General features: G+C 43.8%; 1 protein-coding gene across 3 annotated transcripts; it reads right to left on the minus strand.

Annotated features, from left to right (window-relative positions):
• Window positions 1-269: 269 nt before the first annotated feature.
• On the minus strand, window positions 270-20962 carry blmh (bleomycin hydrolase). Of its 3 annotated transcripts, none has more exons than XM_056611273.1 (13): window positions 20669-20900; window positions 20287-20397; window positions 17161-17358; window positions 16594-16703; window positions 15186-15327; window positions 14887-14975; window positions 14681-14773; window positions 8275-8430; window positions 7680-7838; window positions 7301-7368; window positions 5832-5949; window positions 5208-5280; window positions 270-592 (listed from the first exon to the last, which is right to left on the minus strand). In XM_056611273.1, the coding sequence occupies exons 2-13, from the start codon at window positions 20294-20296 to the stop codon at window positions 444-446; spliced, it is 1365 nt and encodes a 454-aa protein (XP_056467248.1). In that variant the 5' UTR covers window positions 20297-20397; window positions 20669-20900; the 3' UTR covers window positions 270-443. The 3 variants fall into 3 exon arrangements, with proteins under 3 accessions (XP_056467248.1, XP_056467251.1, XP_056467250.1); XM_056611276.1 differs by having other exon boundaries at window positions 272-592; window positions 20848-20962; XM_056611275.1 differs by having other exon boundaries at window positions 272-592; window positions 20287-20851.
• Window positions 20963-21408: the final 446 nt, after the last annotated feature.

Below are 21408 nucleotides of genomic sequence, written 5' to 3' on the forward strand. Positions count from 1 at the left end.
TGCGTGGTTATAAGTTTAGAGGTTAAAGTACGCATCGTTACAACGGACACCTTTTGGAATCAGTGTTCCAAAAACTTAACAGACTTCCTCTTAAAACACTAAACTGGCCAGGACAGTTCACCACACCCCATTATAAACCCCCTCATAAACCACTTTAGATAATTCTTTATGATTAAGCATAACACACACACAACAGATAAGCGCGAGCGAGTGCGTGTGCGCGCTTGCACTTTCCAACCAATGACAAAGAACGACAACAACAAAGTAAAGTAAAAAAGAGCAGAACTTTATTTGATCTAAAAGAACCGGTCATTTGGTGGAAGGCAGGCAGTTGAGTCGGGTGAGGGGGGTGGTGGGGGTGAGGGTCGGGTCTAACATTAAGGTATTAAAACCAGTCAATCAGACCGGGAGGGGGGGCGAGACTGAGTCCTGAGTTTCCATGGTTATGCTAAGGCTCCCATGGGGTCCCAGGCGGGAAGAATGACGGCCGTCTGATCCATCACGTTGGCGACCTCGGCGGTGACGAACTTCTTGTCCACCACCACCTCGTACACGTACTCAGAGAACCACTCGTCGGTCATGATCAGGTAACCTGGAGAGAGCGAGAGAGACAATGGGATACATTACGGCTGGGCAGAGACGGCGATTTGTTGGCATCGTCACCAGGGTGAAGGGGGGCCCGTCGGTGTGTCAGATGGCCAATCCCGTTACTGCTCAGGTGGACGTGGAGGTCTGAGCACTTGGTGACCTGAATTGAGGGGAGTCAGGCAGCCAAAACAGGCCTCTTTTGGCATAGTGCTTTGAGAAGCTCGCACGATTTAATCTCAGGATACTATCTTAATCTCTGGCGATTCTCCACTTTCAGCAACGAGAGAGAAACAAAGACAGAGAGAGAGATGGACACAGAGAAAGAGAGAGAGTGAGAGGGAGAGAGAAAGTGCGAGCGAGAGAACGAGAGTGACACACCGAGAGTGAGAGAGAGTGAGGCTAAACAATGATCTTATTAACTGAATATTAACAACATAATGTAAACAGGTGATGAATGTAACTCCGGATGAGTCCAGTTACATTTCCTGAGCCAAGATCACGAAATCAGTTCCCCCTTTCAAATACAGTTAGGCTCACTTTAATATCCCTGCTTGGTGTGCATCCCAGAGGTCTGTCTGTGGAGAGCTAGAACAAATCCTATCTCTGTGTGTAATGGAGCCGCGACGACCGCAGGAGCGAGCGGGTTCACGCAGGATGCAGGCGTAGGAAAAGTCCTCTCTGATTAAGTGCTTGGCAGATTTCACACATGGTAAATAAACTTGGTGCAGGACTCCCAACACAAATAGATGATGACATTTCTCCCCGTACGTTTTATTCGGCCTCAGAAGTTCCGTTCAACACGTAACTATAAAGCAAAAGGACTCATTTCCTGTCTCATGTGCTTAGTATTTGAAGGGATGCTTTCCAGTGCACTTCAACGAGTGTTGCACAGCGAAGCAAGCCTTCCCAAGCAATCCCTTTGCGGAATACTCCCGGGCTGTTATCCCGGCAGTATACACATTTAGCATGACTGTATCAGCCCACGAGTCTCTGACACTCATTGTTCCATACAGGCGGAGCCCTGACATTTCCTTGACATTCACTCCACCCAATGCATGTCTTTGCTCTCGCGGCCAACCCTTACTTCAACATCCGACAGCTATTGGATCTTGATGAGTGCGCATTCCGATAGAACATCCAGGCTTAATCAGAGAAGAGTTGAAGGTCAGAGCCGGGCTCTAGCAACGCGGTAAGAGGAAGAGAAATATTGAAATAAGACGGATCACCCTGTTTATTATTTGTTAGTATCCAGGAAGTCTGCCGAAAGAGGACCTCTCCCCATTGGGCCCTTGTTTGTAGCTCTTGTAGCACTCTCTGTTTTCCCATCACAAATCCCTTCTTCCCTCCTTAGTTTCAGGCACCGGGGCCCCGGGATGACGAGTTGATCTCAATCAACGACATCCAGGCGACCACAACCAACAACGCTCAAACCTTACAAGAAAGGCCTATCAGAGTGTGTGTGCTTCCAAAAGACAATTCCTACGAATCCTTGCTTTTCTGTGTTCATGCATGCGTGCGTGCGTGTGCTTCCTTGAACCTGCAAGTTGGGTGGCACGGAAAAGGGCGTCTATGTGGGAGTAAAAAAACAGCTCAATATTTGTTATTCAAGCTAGATTGACTGTCTTTCCCTGGGCCATAAACGGGAGGCGATACAAAGCAGCCATTTTATTTGGAAATGCATGTAATGTGAAAATAATTAAATGATCCACCAAGAGAATCAATCCTTTTTTGCTATTAAAGTACGATCACTCCAATGACCCAGCTCTTTTGAAAGATCTGTTAAGAACTCAATTAAAACTCGGCATCTATGACATGATTAAATACTTATTGCTAACACCTGTATTCTACAGTAGTACAACACCAGAGCAATAAAGTGTGTCAATAAAATACCTTTCAACATGTCAGAAAGCTCAGGGAGAAGGATTATAAAGCAGCCCGTGACACGTGTTGAAGAGGTCACGTCAGGCCTGTAAATCCTGCTGTTAGAGTGGAACTAAAGCCTTTCAGTGCCTGCGGCATAATATTGATCTAAAACAGAATAAAAGTTTGGGCTTGGACGATGGACTGGGAGCAGAGTTGAGCTGAGAGCTGTTATTGGCTCGCCATCTGGCCCGCGGTAGGACTCCCGTCTCCAGACTACTTCTTTCTAGAGACCTGTCATGTTCACCTTTATCCGTCCATCCAAACCTGGTCTTTACTTTCATTTTCTTCCCCCTCTAAGGGACTCTCAGGGCCCCTCGCTGGAGGGCCTCGAACTGTCAAACAGAACACAGCCCAAAGGGTTCTCCAAACTTTGGTTTTAAGAAACGTTATTAATTTGGCCACAGATGGCTTTGAGGCCCCGACCCCCCCCCTTTTCTATCATCGTGTTTATGGAACGAGACACGTGTGAAACACATTTCCTTCAAGCCCAATAGTGCGAGTGAGTGAGTGAATATGTACGCGAGCATGTGTTTTTGTTGCCAAACACGGTTGGACCAAGCGGGTCTTTGCGTGATCTGCTGTGGAATGCCAAGCTGATTGTCAAGCTCTGAGAAATGGAGGTGTATTGAGGGAGAAGGAAGGAGAGCAAAGAGGAGAAGAGGTTTAGTGTTGAAGTTTTGTATGCAAGCATGAAAACTTTGATAGATCATACAGCATTGGTTGAATTATTAAATTTACATTAACATATTAAAATGTACATATTAAAATGTATTTTTATCTTATCTGTATATTTTTTTTAATACAACCTTGCATACGCGTCCATTGAGTTCTTACTGCAAGTAGAATTTCCAAGATCATTATCATCAATATCATTCACTTTCAGAATTAAAGAACTGCAGTATCTCAGACAAAGGGAACCAGTGTTCTTTGGTTCACAAAAATCAACTCTGGATGTAAATAATTCCTGTAATCAGAAGATCCGTGTAAATGTGTGAGCGCATAGCAAATGAGCGGTGATGAGTTAACGCTGGTGCTGCTGCACCCCTTTTCAACGTGACTTTAATCATCTGCTCAAGCCTAACTGAACAAACTCAAACCCCTCACCGTGTTTAATGAGATCACAACCCAAGCACAACACAGACATTCCAGGACTGCTTAGTTAATGGTGCTGAGATCTAATTGATATGAGAAAGGCCAACGACTCCTTAGATCCATCATGTTTGTTTTTTAATCTTAAACCGGATGAGAGGGATGGACAAAAGGAGTATTCCACAGCTTCGACAAACTTGGATTAGCATCAACAAAGAATGCTACAGTGATGGACTGGATGCGGAAGCAAAGACTGCCAAAAGTATTTTGTGCAATACATAATCACCACATAGTCCACAGCACTAAACCGTCCACGAGCCAACAAATTAACTACATGGCAAGGTAAACATCGCATACTGCGTGCTCAGCAAGTTTGTGTGAGCCTTTTAAGGGGTGATGAGATTTCAAGAGGCACTGTTTCAGGATTCATCAAATTGTTATTGAAATAAACATGGAAACAATGGTACTTGGGGTTTGAGATTCTGAGTTTTTTTTAAAACTCAGAATCAAGACTCCCTAGAGGACTTGTGCGACTGGAGGAATATCAGAGCTGCTCAGCCCCTCTGAAGCAGGCGTCCTTTAACCAGGCTGTGGTAGAGGTGAGGCAGAGGTCAGCAGCCACTTCCCAGAGGTTTTTAATGAGGGCCAGAGGAACATGGGACTAAAGCTGCCCCAATTAGAGCACTCCAAATCCGGTTAGAGGGTCGCTCGAAAATATTTGCTCATCCTTAACACCGAGTTCATGGTGTCCCTGGACAATGCAGGCTTCAACAAACATAGGCCCAGGGCGGTGCCTCGATGTAGGCGGTGCCTCGATGCAAATGCTCGTTTGTGCGTCTGTGCTATTTTTTTCCCACAAAATTGCACTGTAATGCGTAGAACAATTTAGTGCAGTTCATATTAATCCCTTGTATATGTGTAGCATGTCAGACTATAAAATAATCCGAGAAGTTTACTGTAACCAAAGACAGACACCCGCGTATGTGCTTGCAATCAGCACCAGTGCCATCTATTCCACAATGGAAGCAGCTTTCATTGTAGGATTTAACATGCCATTTACAGATGTTGGATCAGCTTGATTAATATAGTATTAATAACGCAATCAGTACACTTAACCGGCCCAACAACACCCCATTAGATTAGATTTTATTTGACGCATATTTGACGTTGTTTATCAGTTGTAAAAGTTATTGTAAAATTGGGAGAAACAGATGAGTCTGCCATATTGTTTGTGGAAAGCTAGAAGTTGTATTGTGGAAAGTATTAACCCTAACACAGCAGCGTAAATTGGATAAAGTTTCAAGGATGTATATTTTGTGTTATATCACAATAAATATTAGAATACTTTCCATGGAACTCTTCAACATAAAAAACGAGAATATGGGGTACAAGTAATCGGTAAATCCGCGAATTAATAATCCCTTGTGTGGGTGAGTTTTATCTGGATAAAGGCAATAATAAGTTCATGAGACAGCGTCCAAATAATCCTCTCCTGAGGACAGGTTGGTTCAGTTCCAGGACACTGGGGCAATGGGGAGGGGAGGGAACCAGACACAGGCCTGTTTAACGGTAGACCCCAACCTGGACAGAAGTGTGTGTGCGCTCACCTTTGTTCCCACGGTCATCTCCCCAAGAGTTCTCCACTCTCCACTTCTCAAAGCCCTCCTTTCCTCCTTCCTCCTGAGAGAGAGGAGACAGAGAGATTCATTGACAAAAGAGAGAGTCAGAGACAGAAAGAGAGAGACAGAGATAGAAAGAGAGAGACAGAAAGAGAAAGAGACAGATTGAGAGACAGAGATAGAAAGAGAGAGTCAGAGAAAGAGTCAGACAGAAAGAGAGTCAGAGACAGAAAGAGAGAGAGAGTCAGAAAGAGAGAGACGGACAGAAACAGAGTCAGACATAAAGAGAGAGACGGAGCCAGAGAGAGACAAACAGAAAGAGAGAAAGAAAGTCAGAGCCAGAAGGAGAGAGTTAGACAGGCACATTGACAGAGACAGAGAGGTGCAGGAATGAGATGAAGTAGTGCGAGTGGTGACAGCAGGGGAATTGACGGTGATGTGAGAAACTGCAGCCGATTAAAGCTGCGTAAACACGCACTGAGCCCTTTGATGCACGGACCGATGTGACAGAAATATGTGTGTGTGAAAACTATGTTTACCCGAGTTTACAGTAACTAGGCGCGCCTGTACAAGCGCATGAGGCAAGGTGTGTGTGTGTGTTTGTCTTCATACCTTCTCTGTGACGGCGGTCAGGATCATGGCGTGGGTCATGAGGGAATCGCCGTACATCAGCCTCTCCGTCTTGGAAAGGTTTTTTACCGAGACCCCAAACACCAGCTCGTGGTTAAAACTACACGCACACAAACAGACCCACTTTAAACATCACATGAACTATTGAGTTTCATACACAGAGTCAATGAAAAGGATCTACCCAGAATCCCAAGCAGCTATTTTAAAGGGCAGGACTAAAAACATCCTGCGTGTGTGTTTCCACCGACAGCCACGGAGACCATGAGCGTCATCGTGGACGTCCAATCCGAGCGGAGTGGGGCCAGCGCGCTACACCGTAGCGGCACAGCACGTGCAAGGCTGCTAACAAGCTCTGGGTCAACAGGTAGGAACCCTCTGTTTCAGGAGAACCAGCGGGCGGCCCTGAACAGGGGCCAGGTTCTCCCGTATTTCTGAGGCCTGGTCGGACCACAGCATGTTGGTGGCTCCAGAGACCCACTCTTGAAAATGTACTGTCAAAGGTTTAACCAGGTTTGAGGCCGAATCACATGTCAACATATCCTGGCACATTTGGGCAATTAAAAATACTACTTAAAATTGTGTAGCGTCTTAGGCTAGCTATCTTGGTTCATACGAGGAATGGGTTAACCCAGCAATCGTAAAAGCTTGCACTTGTTCCAATGAATATCTTTGCTTCACCTACAGCGATATATTGTTACTCTCTCTTCTGGCAAATTTACCTTTCGGAAATTGTTTGGATTAAGGCATCTGCAAAATTCCCTAAATGTCAATGTAATGTAAAACATCGCTGCCGAGACTTTTGCCCTACTCTACTGTATCGAAAACTCGCTCCTTCACCACCTATTGGTACCCTATATAGAAATCTCTCTAATGAAATGTAACAGGTAAAGGGAAGTCATGTAGTAAGAGTTTAACCACACGTGTAGCCTCCGGATGCCCATCTGTGTAGATATTGTTGAAGCAGTGGATTGTGTAACATTCTTAGGGCTTAGAAGGTCTTCCATAAGAGGTCCATACCCAGTTGACCGGAGGCGAGGGTCTCAGAGGGAGATAGGGGAGGTTCGTATTTGTTCTCTCAATGGTTGGGCCAAGTTAGGGTGCAGAGCTGGGTCAGGCACTATTACAAATAAATCCAAGGAGTTTGTTTTACCCTGCTTGTGTTGCCCTGTTTGGAGGACCAGATGGTTGCCACATAAGACAACATAACGCATGGCAGAGAGCTTGCAAAAAATAACAAAATAAATGAAAAAAAGGGCATGTAAAATGTGCAATGTCCCCCCGCCCTTTTGGTACTTGAGACTTGCTTAAACAAACACTACGAATTATTTGCTCATGCAGTTTGACTCATGTCCAGTCAGCAGACATATCAAACAGTCTACCACTGGATTGGTGATGGGAAATTCTTTGCTAGCTGTCTACAACTGGCAGAAGCAGCACACACAAACACTCACACATTCATGTCGTTGATGCCAAGCTTGCCATGGAAATGTTTTCCTACATCGCAGCCGAACCACACAGCCTGGGAGGGTGAGATAAGAAATCTAAAATTAGCACTGCTACTATAACGGATTGTTCAGGGAAAGCATTGTAAATACCGGCCGACGGTCATTTCCAAGTCTTAAATTAGCTGCGTTTGTGTGACAAGCATGACATTTTATAAAAATGATTCACTTAATAATGATCTAAAATAGACAAAAGCCATCAAACATAGCCAGAATAATTAAGTATTGACCGTAATTTTGATTACGTAGAAAATGTCCACAGATGTTAAGAACAAGAGTCAAAGCTTGGGAGCCTCGGTGCATGTGTCATGGCCCGGACTCCCCCTACCTCGGCATCCTTGATGGAGTCAGCGGCGGCCTTCTTCAGCAGCTCGATGGGCTGGTTGTTGTACTGGGTGCTGCGGCCTCCCACCATGTTGCCCAGGAACTCCACGCTGTACAGCTTCCCATAGGGGTTCTGGGGCCGGGGGTCGTTCACAAGGCAGATCTACGGCCAGGCGAGAGGGAAAGCGAGAGAGCAAGAGAGCGAGAGAGCTGGGTCAGGAATGGAAGACATGTCAACGATGGAGATAGAAAGAAAGAAAGACAGAAAGATCCGGCCCCTAACCCCCTATCTCTACTTAAATTTATATTTATCCTTTTAAGTGGAAGAATCTATCGGACAAGCAATTGTTTTAATATGTCACCCAGAATACATTTTCCTGCCAAATGGTGTTAATTTTGGACCCCGGCTGATCATCAGGAACTTCCCATTGAGATTGCACTGATTGGATTCCCATACTCATGCAGATATGTACGACCGACAAGACGGTCCCAGGGCTCGGAGACGCTGGCAGTGCACGCTCCATGAGGGTGTTGTGTTTGTGGCGGCGGGGTCAAAGAGGACCTGCTCGGGGGGCTGACGTCTCCTCTTGTGCCTGTACCTTGTCCTGCATGTTGTACAGGGGCTTGACGTGATCCTTGTAGAACTGCTGCGGGGTCAGGGGGCCCATGCGGTTGAAGGCTTTGTCCTTGTCCCTGTACTCCCAGCTGATGGTCTCAGGAGGGCTTCCCAGACACACACTGACCACCCGGAACACCTGGAGAGACACACACACACAAGCATAAATAAAACATAAAAATGCATGCCACTTCATACATAAATATATAATAAAATGACATAAAACGATTAGGATCCATTTATAGGAGTGGAATGTGAATGTTTACAGCAGATTTAAAAACAAAAGCAATGATTTCTTGCTTTGATGTGGAAGAAGACTATACACAGGCATAACCCGTCATGGACAAAAGCTCTAGTTCTGAGCTATTGTGATGGAGACTACTTTAAAGCCACATTTTGCACTAGAAAGCCAATTTTCCAGCAGGCTTTTCTATGCCAAAACACCTAAAACGAGGTGTTTGTTCCTGCTACCTCCCATCGCTCAGCTACAGGTCTTTAACACTCTTCCAACTTTCCATCAGGCTTCACATGTGCCTACCTAAATCTCTTCATTTCCGAATCCCAAATCTGGGATACTCTGTTTCTCCCGGTCGCCTGCTGTGCAGGTCTGTCAGTTTTTGGTGGAACATATTCAGCTTGTTTAAACGGGGGCCCGTCTCCGTCTCCAGCCCACCTCTACCATGATGAAGCTACCCGAGGAATTTCCCATCCCTCTCTGACCCCCTTTGTTATATCGTTGCGCCTTTTGCCAAACCTCAGCAAAAACAAGAACCAGAAAAGCAAAACAGGGTCCCCTCTATTTGGCGCCCCTTTATTTGTTGGGATTAAATCTAAGGAAAATGACACGTGTTGATGACATGACCAAGAATGACAAAGAACACATGTTTGTCCCCCGAGTCAAGCATCTTGAACCTCCTTTCAGGTTAGGGCACTCGATCCGTTCATACATCTGAATATCTCGGTGCGTGACCACACATACTAATGTAGACACACACGCGTTCACATAGGTACGCTGAGCACAACGGCCTGTGTGTCCGTACATACATTTGTGGCTAGCTGAGACACACAAGAAGTCGGCCCCCCCAACCCTTCATCACATTCATAGGCACTCAGCCATGGAGGCATTCAGGCCAATTTACAATGGCAACCTTAAAGGCAGTTGCCTCTTCAAAACACACACTGCAAACCTAAAGGTGCGAACACACCAAGCGCGTACCTCGCGTATAGACGCGTATAAAATCGGCAATTTTTCCATAGGGAACAATTGGTTTACGCGCGTATGAGGTGCGTACACGCGTACCAAGCAACATTTTACTCGCGTATGGGGCGCGTACATATACGCGCGTACATATACGCGCGTACATATACGCGCGTACATATACGCGCGTACGCGAGGAGTTCAAAAAATTGAACTTTTTACGCTCATACGCGTGATACTTAGCCGCAATAGCCAATCAGCGTGGAGCTTGACCCGACGTCACTGGCAGAGAGTAGTGACCCTTGCACAGAAGCATACGGCCGACATCTTTCTTTATTCTGGGTGGAAATAGTAGCATAGTTACGCCATTAAATGCGTTTATGGAAACATTTTTAGCGAGAAATGTGCATTTTACTTTCATAATGTTCACTCTGTGAATGTGAAGGATGTTTGGTTTGATAGTTATGACGAAGAGTGAACGCTCCGTTCACTTGCATGGACAGAGTCTCTGGTTGCTAAGCAACCTCAACGTCTTGGCGGACTATTTCTCTGCCGATCAACACTACGAATGCTGGAAACACACCAGACACACCATGTGAAGTTATTTAACCCGATTATTGTTATTTATATCCGAGATTTATTTAATCTAACCCGATCCAAGCTCTATCGTGCACCCAAACACGGCGGCGTTTGGGTTTCCTTCCTCGGACTCCTAAATCCAGCGCAGCCACAGGCGCGTAGCTGCGTACGTAGGACCATTTTTGACACAAAATGGTCAAGCAACATTTTAGCTGTGTATCGCGTGTACATGGTACGGGAGGTACGCGCTTGGTGTGTTCGCACCTTTACTGCCATGTTTGGCCCTTATACTCACGTGTCCTCCTAATTTATATCTGCTCTATGCAACCTATGTGCTTTTCTCCCTCTCCTCCGCTACCGTTCCGCTCATCGGGTCAAATAAACAGAATGTCCGTCTGGGCCGACCGAGGGCCCGACTGGTCAGGAAACAAAAGGGCCCCAGGCCCGCTGACGTCACCGCGCACGGGGTCAATATTGAAACACCTGCCTCGGTGCCGACCGGTTAAAACACTGAGACGGACGAGAAGAAAGGAAAACATGGTGTGCGAGTGACACAGAGAGGGAGAGAGAGAACGTACCACATACCTGAGAGCACTTATAATAAATACGACATTTCAAAAAAATTGTCCATCATTGTGTCTGTCAAATGTATATTAAAATACTAGAAAAGTATTTTTTTTATTAAAAAGGGTCTCCAAAACATGAAGTGGAGGTTAATTCCTTGTTGTAGTTCCGGGGCCACCAGGGAATTCAAAAAACACTCCCAAACACTAATGATCCATCTTAAAACTATATAGTATCGTTGTTTTCAAAATATGATGGTTGCTACAGTGCCACTGGGCAGACGTAGGGTGCCATGCCATACGGCCGCCGCGAATATGATAATGTGGCTGATTTATCTTCCTCGTGTTAAAGTCATGCTCTTATTTTAATATTTTACACAGCTAAAAGATGAAAAGGAGTATACTACCAGACAGAGATTAAGGGTGGGTCTGATGGTTGGTTCTGATTTGAGGCAGGCAGCTCTCTGGCCAGCCAATGAGCAACCAGCAAAAGGTCTACATTACGGGTCCTTATCGGATATCTTCGCTGGGGTCAGCTGTTATTGCCAAAAACAGGAAGGATAAGGGAGAGTAGAGGAGACAGCTGGTCGGAGGGATATTACATCCCTGCGCTACAATATATGAAGCAGAGGGACACATGTGCGCATACACACACACACACACACACACACACACACACCAAGAACTTCAATCATGTGAATTTAACTCAATGCAGACGGATCGTAGCCATGCTTTCCCACGCTCGGGAAACCATATACAAACACTACATGTACCAGAGCCAGGTGTGGGTCGCAGTGGTCATAGAATATATGGATTGAATGCATTTAAGCACAACCCTGGGAGCAATTACCATGTTTTGACAAAGCCTGCTAACACTTACATTTTGAATCATGAAACAGCCCCTAAAGGACCCATGAAGCGATTCAAGTAAATATATTTGTATGACTTTACATTCCCGGTATTTAAGTTCATTAACACAATTGCACCCTTTGCGGTGTGTTTACTGTATGTGAATATAACTGAAATATCCAGTGTGTCTTTATGTTGGTAGATCTCCCTGCTTCCAATAGCTATCAGCATCTCTAGGAAACCCAAGATGACGTCAAGCGACTTCATGTTAATTAAATCTGCAGTGGGTAGGAGATTCTCACATAGCGATCATGCAGCTAATTTAAAGTAATTAACCATGTGACAATCTCTCAGAGCGTCCATCAGACTGGATTATTTATTTTTTTTTGTCCCGTTTTTTCAAGAAAAAGACATCGCTAAAGTCACCAAACAGGTTTTATATTGAGGTGTATTTAGTAGAACGTACACACTGTTTCTGTGCAGTGTACAGGCAACAGGTTGCTTGTGACCTGCATCACCTGTTTGTTTAGGTGTAAATTGAATCTATGTCGTCTAACATGTACACGTGGTGCAGTCGGAAGAGCACACTTGTAGTGTGTGCGTCTGAACACCTCAGGGGTGCAGCATACAACTCCTAAACGAGAATGCTCCATAGGCTCAGAGTACCAACCGCATCAACATCCTGTCGACGCTCAAGGCTCAACAAAGACAACCAACCATTGCATAACGGTTATGTCGGGATACCGTTTGTTTTATTCCAGGAGCACAGGAAGCAGCACAGCCTAGCTGGCAAATATATAAAGGGTTCAGTTTGAAATCCTGTGATTCTTGTGTATAGTAAGTGAAACCACAGGCGATGATCCTTGTGGCCTGTCATCGTGGTGGTGGTGGGGGGGGGGGCTGCTGAGACAAAGACCAGGGCTCAAGTCATGACCGCTGCACACAGAGGATGGACAGCATCACCTCCACGTGCCCCAAAGTGGGACTGACACCACATCTTTGATCTGCACACGTGAACCAAAACACATTTGTGAATTGTTGAGGGTAAACGCCTTTAGCATCACACATGCGCAAACACAACATCACTGCGCGCGCGCGTGTGTGCGTGTGCGCGCGTGTGTACGGATGGAGGAAAGAAGGAACAAAGGTTCAAAATATATTGGTTTAATTAACAGTGGCTTGCCTCACATGGCAGAGGACTAAAATAGTACCTGCTTGAGGAGCTTTGATCCATGTTCCTGTTTCGCACATTACAACCAGCTTTTAATAACCAACACCTGACAGGCAGTCGACAGCATGAAGGTCAACAGCCTGACAAAACTAGTTTACCAGCTAGGGTGTTGGCCCAGCGGCCCTACATTACAGCCATTATCACATGAAACATGGGATCAAAAATTGCTCCTTTAAATTGCAAATCTGTAAGGAGGATACTGTTTAAATGCAACCCGTTACAACAGCTGGAATAAACTTGTGTTGTTCATCTGAGTACAACTCGCACCTGTGTGCTCGTCCTCGCTGTACCCCGAAGGCTCCCTCAGACAGGGAAAAAGCCTCATCCCAAGTCGGGTTTTCCCAAAAACAAACCACTTCCAGGTGGACAAACAGCCCTTGAAAACACCGCCCCGGGCTGCCCCGAGCACACGCTACTCTTGCGAAACCAATGTTCTGTGTGTGAGTTTGAGTATGCCTGTCTATGTGTGTGTGTGTGTGTGTGTGTGTGAGAGTGTGTGAGTATGTGGGCGAGTGTGAGTGTGTGTGTGCGTGCGGTGACGGCCAGTCATCGGTGGTGGAGTTGCGGGAACACGAAACCGTGTTGTATTAAAAGAAAGAAACAACAGTGGCCGGCAGCACAATGCAGACTAACAGCAGCCAACAAAGCTGTTGAGGCAGACTCATTTATGCGAGGGTTCAAAAGGTGACCGATTGACGGGCACAAACAACACACAGGAAGCATACACTTCATGTTCATCCACACCTACTATACAAGTGAAAACAGGCACAGCCCCACACAACTAAGCCCCCGCCGCCCCCAGCCACAACATAACACACAGTAGGTGAGCATGCAATTTTGTTGACCGTGTGATTGAGCATGGACAATAGAGAGCCACTGTACACGCCTCACCAACGCCACACCAGTGTGTCAGTAAGTGTGTGAATGAATGAATGTATGTACGTCACCACCTATCTCTACTTTGTGTCATTTGAACAGCACACTATTAACCTAAAAGATGCTGCAGATAATATTTAACAACTATATTTTTGTATTAATTGTTTTAAAATACCATAATCATTTGGTTGACTGCACCTGCCTCTGTTTGAGACCATTGGACCTCTTGGATGTCAAGCACATGCTCACATACAACGTTATGATATAGAACCACCAGAGATGGGTGGGGAATCTGTGGTGGTTGTAAAAGCATAGGGAGAGGGGTGGCATTTCTGGGTTGTTTATATTCATATTCATATTCTTGTGCTCTTCTCTCTCTCTTTACAACCCTCAAATCGTACCTAAAGCAACTTGAAACATCGTCCCTTGGGCATTCGAGAAAAAATTAACATCTCAGCAATGGCAAGATCTCTCGCCTGGCACACAGAGAGACAGCTAACATTACGTTACACAGACAGACAGCTAACAGGCCGATACACACAGACAGCCAGCTAACAGAGACGCAAGGTATTTGCACGTGGAAAAAACAGAACACTATTTAAATTTTTAATAATTATAGCCTTATATGGGGTGACCACTTGAAAATGTGCAACTTTTAGTAGATGTGTAAGCTCTTTGACTTATCTACTGAACTACATTCATACCATTACAAAAGGCAGGAACACTCAGACTGTCAGTGTGATAAGCACTGTTTTGCTTTGACTCTTGAGGACACATTTAAAAATATTTGTACTGCCATTATATTGTAGCATATCATACATTTCTAATTTGCGCGCAAGTAAAAAATCTGACAATCGGTCAATAATCATTCATTAAATATAAGCTCAAATGCAGAACTCTAACGCATCAGTCAAGAGATGGACAGCTAGAGATGATTTTAAAGTGAGGCAGCTCCCTCTTCTGGCCAAACATACATTTGAGGACAATATTAAAACTCAATATTTGGAATTCTTATAATATGTAGACTGTTATTTTTCCTTATCCTATCCAGCCATTCATTTGCATGTAAAATGTGATTGTGAAAGAATCTCACCTCTTCTATCATGGTGTCCATAGCTGCAGATATCTCAGCCTCAGTGGAGTTGCTGGCCACCATGTTCCTCAGTCTTAGACAGTATTCCCTCAGCTGAAACGGGGCAAAACAGTCAGAGATGGTTCCACGCTCGGCTGAAACCCCGACCTTGGGGTCTTGCCCGAGCTTCCGGTCGAGCGGTTGAGGAATTTTGTGTGTGGACAGACCTTGTTGTTGAGGATGTCGTTCATTCTACGCGAGGCCTCAGATGTGTGAGACTCTGGAAAGCACTTCTTTGGAACGACGCCATATTTCTCTGTAGCCGCATCAGCACAAGACAAGACTTTAGGTCAAGCATCTCATTACCTTTTTCAGAAATAGTGCTAAACATGCGAACCGTGCTGGTCGAGATAGCTAAAGCAGTATTGAGTTTCAACTACGTCCACGACAACTTTCCCTGACATACAGAGACTTCAAACAATACCGGCCCTGTTCTGCCCGGCAACTACGAGGGGTGAGAACTAACCAATGAGGTTAACCAGCATGTCCCACTGTCCTCCGTCATTGGTTGGATTGGAGAGCAGGAACTGGACCAGACGGCCGTCCACGGGCTCTTTCCTTTGGGCGGTTTCAACACAGGCCTGAAGGAAGTAGTAGCAGCGCTCCACCTGTGGGAAAGAGCAGGCTGTGAATGCAGAACTGGTAACCGCAGGCCAACATGCTCCTCAAGCACTCTTTTCAGGCCAATCATGTATACAAGAGACAGCATGATTTGAGGAACCTCTTAAATCAAAAAAAAGCTTGAAAAGAGGAAGTGGGTAAGTGTGACGAAGGTTGTGGACAGCGCTGACCAACAGAACACAATGGTGGGTTTGAGACAGATAATTGCCTTTCAGTAGTACTTCTCTATGTAAGTATTCATTGAGTTTAACCCAGGCAGCCATGCAGTAGTGCATGGCTAGTATAGTGGCACTCTACACTCTAAATATGATATAAAAAAAAAAGGGTTAATGAGTAATTGTGAATCATACACATTTGCACTGATTTTAAATCATGTTAATCCTGATGGTGCAACACATTTGAGTTTACTTATGTAATGAGGTTAATATGTGACAAAATCAACTTGGATTTAGGTTATTATTTGGCGGTTTCATTGATATGGCATCTCATAAGCATGGTTTGCCACAATGCTAGCTGCAGCTTGCTTGATCTTGTCGGGCAAACAAAGAGGTAAAGGCTGGCCAGCATACATATTTTTGTAGAATATATCAGTTATAGGATGTGATTTTATCGATAACGTTAATGAAGAATCCATCAATCAGCACTGAATACAAATATCTCCAGGTAATTTGAACCTACAAGCTGGCGGAAATGTTACAAACTGAGACTTTAAACGGAGGTACAGTGTTTCCCACAGACCAGGAAGCAATGTGTGGTGCCCCCCTTGCGGGTGGGGGGGGTGGGGAGACATGGAGTCCTGACGGGGGGAAGGGTGTTTCACTTTTTTGCTCATTCGCGTAATCGAGCAATCGCGCAAAAAATACATTTCAAAGTGGACCGGAACGGCCCACTTCCTGATCTTCCCGATCTCCAGTCCCTGCTGCAGAGCAAATTCAGCAAATTTGCGGGCGAATCCACTGTCCGTGCGTGTGCATTGTATCAGTGATACGCAGGTTTATCCAATAAGTGGTAGTGTACCCGCACACCATTGGCATGTATGCGCGCTTGTCTCTGTGCATGTGTGAACGAGAATGACAGGGAGAAAGAGTGCTATGCGGAGATGAATGAACTGACCGATATTTAGATTTCAAAATCGTGTAAAAAAAAAAAAAAAAAAAAATCAATTTGTGGCGCTCGGTGTTCATCCTATGGCGCTGCGCATTGGTCTATGTATGGGAAACACGGAGGTAACAAAGTGTCACATCTGACATTACCTTGTCCCAGAAAAAGAGGTAGGACTGACTGAACTCAAACTCCTCGATGTTGAACTTCTTCATGAAGGGAAGTCTCATGACGTTAAGGCACGAGAAGATCCAACATCTCCCTGGAATTCACAGAAGAACAAATAAGAAGTGTTTTCCAGCCTGGGATGGTGTGCCTGGGATGATCTGTATTTGAACAGTGTTGAACACAAAATCACATATGTTATAAAAATAACTTCTAGCACAACAAACGATAAGAAAAACATAAAAATAAATAATAATAAAGATACCAACCACTTACAAAAAACTTGTTTCTACAGTTGGTGAACATATTTTTCCCATAAGGAAGAGCCTCCCATTGCATTGTGTTAAATGTATGTTCTTAACAGTGAACAGTGTTTGACTCCAATTACTAGATTTTTGGTTTGATTCTGTAAACGGGCTTTGGAAGGTGGGGGCTCCTTCTTATCCACAGCAACAGGCTCAAAAAATACCTTTTTGAGTTTAGAGCACAGGGATTATCTTGGATTGCATACATGTTTTAATCTGATTGGCTATGAGCATATAAGCATGTCCTACCAGAGTTCTTCTGGTTAGTGACAGGCTTCCCCTCTGTGGGGATGGTGTGCTGAAAGATGTGCACAGTGTCCTGGACTGTCTGCCGGTGCAGACACACCTCTAGCGGGTCGATGCAGGTAGAAACATTCTGTGCTAGCAGATAGCGTGGCTCGGCACGCAGTCTCTTGACAAAGGCGGCGACCTTATCTTGACTCAAACCTTGATGGGACCAGAGTTACCGCGGAACAAGACAAAAAAAAGGGAAAAGACAAGAATTAGACTACAGCTTGTTAGGAGTGACATAATTCAGATCAGTCTTATATCGGATTTGTCACTGTGATAAATTGCATGCAGTCTCAAGACTTCCTCTAGACGGAGGATGGGGGTTAATACTGACTGACGTCTATTGTCATAATCTAGCCTGTACTTTGGCCTGTACATGATACATGGGTATTTGCAAGCATTCAGACAGACATCAGTTTATCTTGCATATGGAAGGTCATTGTACTAGTACTACATTGCATTTTCTAAGGGAATTTCTTTTTTGATGGTAATAAGGCAATATAAATCATATGTTGTGATAATGAAATAACTACTTCAATAGGATGTCAATAAGAAAAGTAACCAAATATTAACAAAGACATTATGTTGGCTTGATTATAGCTTTGTTACATATTGGCTGAAAAATGACCACAGGGTTGGTAAAGGGAATGTATATCACAATCTAAGTACATTCTGATGAAGGAGGGCATCTAATTGGTTTGTAATTCATAGTGAGGAACATGCATGATACAGTTTGACCCCTTTCTCTAGGGTCTCTCTACAGCCCGCATAAGTCTCTAATGGATACATAACCCAATCAACCAAAGAATCACTACAAGTGAATTGAGCAGTTTAACTGTATGTCAGTAAGTATCTATTATTTTTCTGATACAGGACACCAAATATGAAGGAGTACAGTAATGTGAGGGCGATTAATCGAATTTTGATCGTGATTTAGATTTTACCATCAAACGATCACAAAACGAATATAATCGAATTTTCAATTATTATTATTTTTATATACATTATTATACATATCTGTGAATTATTTTACATTTGAAAATTTTCTTGATCATTTTGTGTATTTTTTTTTAATGCGAAATTTCAAAGTTCTCAGTTACAAAGCGTTTTATGGGAGAGATATGCTGAATAAATACATCATGTTTTCAAACTGAAAAATAATCGTTTGAATAATCGTGATTTCAATATTAACCAAAATAATAGTGATTATGATTTTTTTTCCCATAATCGATCAGCCCTACAGTAATGGCAGCAAGGGCAATGGATGTATTATATGGATTGTGTCCAGCCAGACTACCGTAGATTTAGCTCATCATATAGGCCACGCCCCAACAACTTGCAAAGTTTGAGGTAAGAAGTTACTAATAACTATCAATTAAAAACAATGATCTAAATTTAATCCGGGAAACTCGAAACCTTTCAAAAATCTCTCTCTAATGGAAAATAATTTGTAAACTCTTTGCTGTCAGCGTGTTTAGAACCAATTGACGCAAAAACACCCAAACAGATGTCCAGACATTAAATTTAGTGCATCAGAAAACAAGCCGGTGTCTGTTTATCCGTCAGCCGGGTTTTGATAGGCCTATAGCACATATACGAGAATTGTATATTTGGTGGATTATTATCAATGATTACTGTTGTAAACGAACGGGACTTGCTAAGAGTTTTGGGTGCTCGCACCATGAGTGGAAGAGGCGGAGTATTATACCGCAATGGCAGACGGAGTTGGGGTTTGAGCCGACTGAAAGTCACTGAAGGTGATGCGTTTTTGCTTCAAACGATCCGCAAAGTTGAGGTAAAGCATTGACGTTACAATAAATTAATTTACCATCAACGTGCGGGTCTCTCTTTATCTTTGGCTTTTCGGAAAGGTAGCCAAGCCTTTGACAACTGTACACGTCGGTCAGCCATCCTATCAAGCGACCAATGCATCAAATTAAATTATTCTTTGATTAGTTTAACGGCGATTTGCCTGCCAGTCAATTTAATCCATAACGTAGCCAATTAATTTATGTTTCTGCCCTTGAATCTGATTTGATTTAAACGACATGACTCGTCTCTCGGGATAAAAGGTCACCTCATAGGACCCGCTAGACTCGATAAGCTCGGACTCGAACCTTGTTGATTTTAGGGTTTTGAGAAATTTTGAACAGTGAACCGGGTCTCGATCCCGATCCCTAGACATAAGGCGGTCTGTAGCTGAGCGCTCCTAGTCTCGCGGCACTGTTTAGACGTGCGTAAAAACCACATGGTGCACGTGTCTACATTGTATAGGGACCACATGTAATAAAATATGACATATTTTATTACATGCCTATTTTTGTACAGCATTTACCCGCTACGGGGAGGATAGCCTTCCAAGATTTACTAGGCTGGGGTTAATTTCGGAACCTGGGTATATCGATGATATCCATTAATGTTTATAACATGCAGACAAACAAAACATTTTTATATTATTGTTCTAACAAGTTCAAGTCAACCGTTCTAACCACATGGTAGTCCCAATTAGAAGACTTATTTTGCTTCCCATAATTTATAATGATTTGAAGATTAATTTTAATTTAGATAAAAGCAAATGGATGGATTGTCTGTTCAAAGGGCAGAATGATTAGAATGAAAGAATCCTATACGTTGTGCCTATAATGGCAAACCTCGATTTCCAGTGAAAACATAAGTCTAAAGGGTCACCTTTGAACGAAAGCCTTATCAGTCACTTTTGGACTTCCCTGTCCTCTCTGGACTAACCACAGAATGCTAGCAGCTCCTCCCTACACTAGCTAAAGAAGGCTAGCAGCACGGATTACTAGCAATAATCACTAGAAACACAATGTTTCGAAAATAAATTAGGTATACTGGTCAAATAGTTGACTAATGGACAGCCGCTTTCTACCATCCCTACACTTGCATTAAGTGTCAGGGTGGAACATGACAGCAAGTCTCCCCAGCTAGCTGGCATGCTATGGCTAAGGTAGCGCTAATGCACAGAAGCTACCTCAGCTGTCATTCATTGCCTTGAAATTCAGATTAGGCCAACTTTTACCGAATGACAATGCTTGAAACGACAGGAGGGATACCGGTACATACCAGTATCCATGTTGTCGGAAACTGTTGAACCTTTTTATCTTCCTGGACAGTCACCGGCTCTTTGTTTATCTCAGTCGCCGACAGCAGCGAGACTCGGAGAGGGGTATGTTCCTGCAGTGGAAGAGGTTGTCCTAGGGTTAGGCACGCAATCCAAGGCCCGCAGTCCCAGACCCGCAGTCCCAGGCCCGCAGTCACAGAGTTCTTCGTGACATTTCCTAGGGATGAAAGTTTATTTTTGCTTGGACTACGATTTAATCTTTTATGAGAAATTGATGAAAAACAACAAATTATTAACCCAGTAGCTCAACTTAACCTTATATTACCGAGGCTAACCAAAAACTAACACTCTCTAACTTCATTCCTTAACATAACCATCCCTTACCTAATACTTAAAATGTAAAATCTTTAACCTAATCCCTACACTTAACCGACTCTGAATGCAACCATCTCTGACCTAATACCTAGACGTAACCATCTAACCACCTTCATGTACATGTATTTATATAACGTTAGACCTTTACAACGTCATTTGCTTCCCCAGCCCCAAATAATTTAACTAGCCTTCGCCGGGGTCTTCGCGTCTGGCAAAAACTATATAACAGAAAAACGAGGGTCCTAGAACGTCGGTCTTAGGAGTGCGGTCTTAAGGCTGCAGGATGCCGGGCGGAAACAGGATATGGGGTGCTGGGGCATGTCTACAATTGTATCACTTTCCTATGAAATCCGTCAATTTTAATTCATAAACACTTTTGAAAAGTAGTTGATATGATAAAAGTAAGACATTTCAGCGCAATAAGTGCTTGGTCGGTAAAAAGGTGTGATTCTTCAATGGTAACCATTGGGTCAACGTGTGTTAAAATGAATCAGTTTCTGACGTAACAATACGCTTGTCATCACTTATTAGTAGCCTTTTATTATTTATTGAATGTATTTATTTGTAAGTTATTTATTTAGTTCTGTTTATTAATTTATGCATCTATTTTTTATTTTTTACATAATAATGAGATATGGAAAATATAGACCAAGAGTAGAGGACTGAATGATATAGACAAAATAGGGATATAGTCACCTTAATCTGAAAAGATAGCTATGTTTTGCTTGATAAAACAGACACATTGACCA

The sequence above is a fragment of the Gadus chalcogrammus genome, chromosome 16 (assembly GCF_026213295.1).
Source record: "Gadus chalcogrammus isolate NIFS_2021 chromosome 16, NIFS_Gcha_1.0, whole genome shotgun sequence".
NCBI classification, from domain to species: domain Eukaryota; kingdom Metazoa; phylum Chordata; class Actinopteri; order Gadiformes; family Gadidae; genus Gadus; species Gadus chalcogrammus.

Excerpts from the sequence above, each read along its gene's own strand:
- blmh (XM_056611273.1), bottom strand. Across the intron at positions 7,839-8,274 it reads TGTACAACATGCAGGACAAG|ATCTGCCTTGTGAACGACCC; the intron begins GTACAGGCACAA and ends GCCTGGCCGTAG. Across the intron at positions 593-5,207 it reads AGATGACCGTGGGAACAAAG|GTTACCTGATCATGACCGAC; the intron begins GTGAGCGCACAC and ends CGCTCTCTCCAG.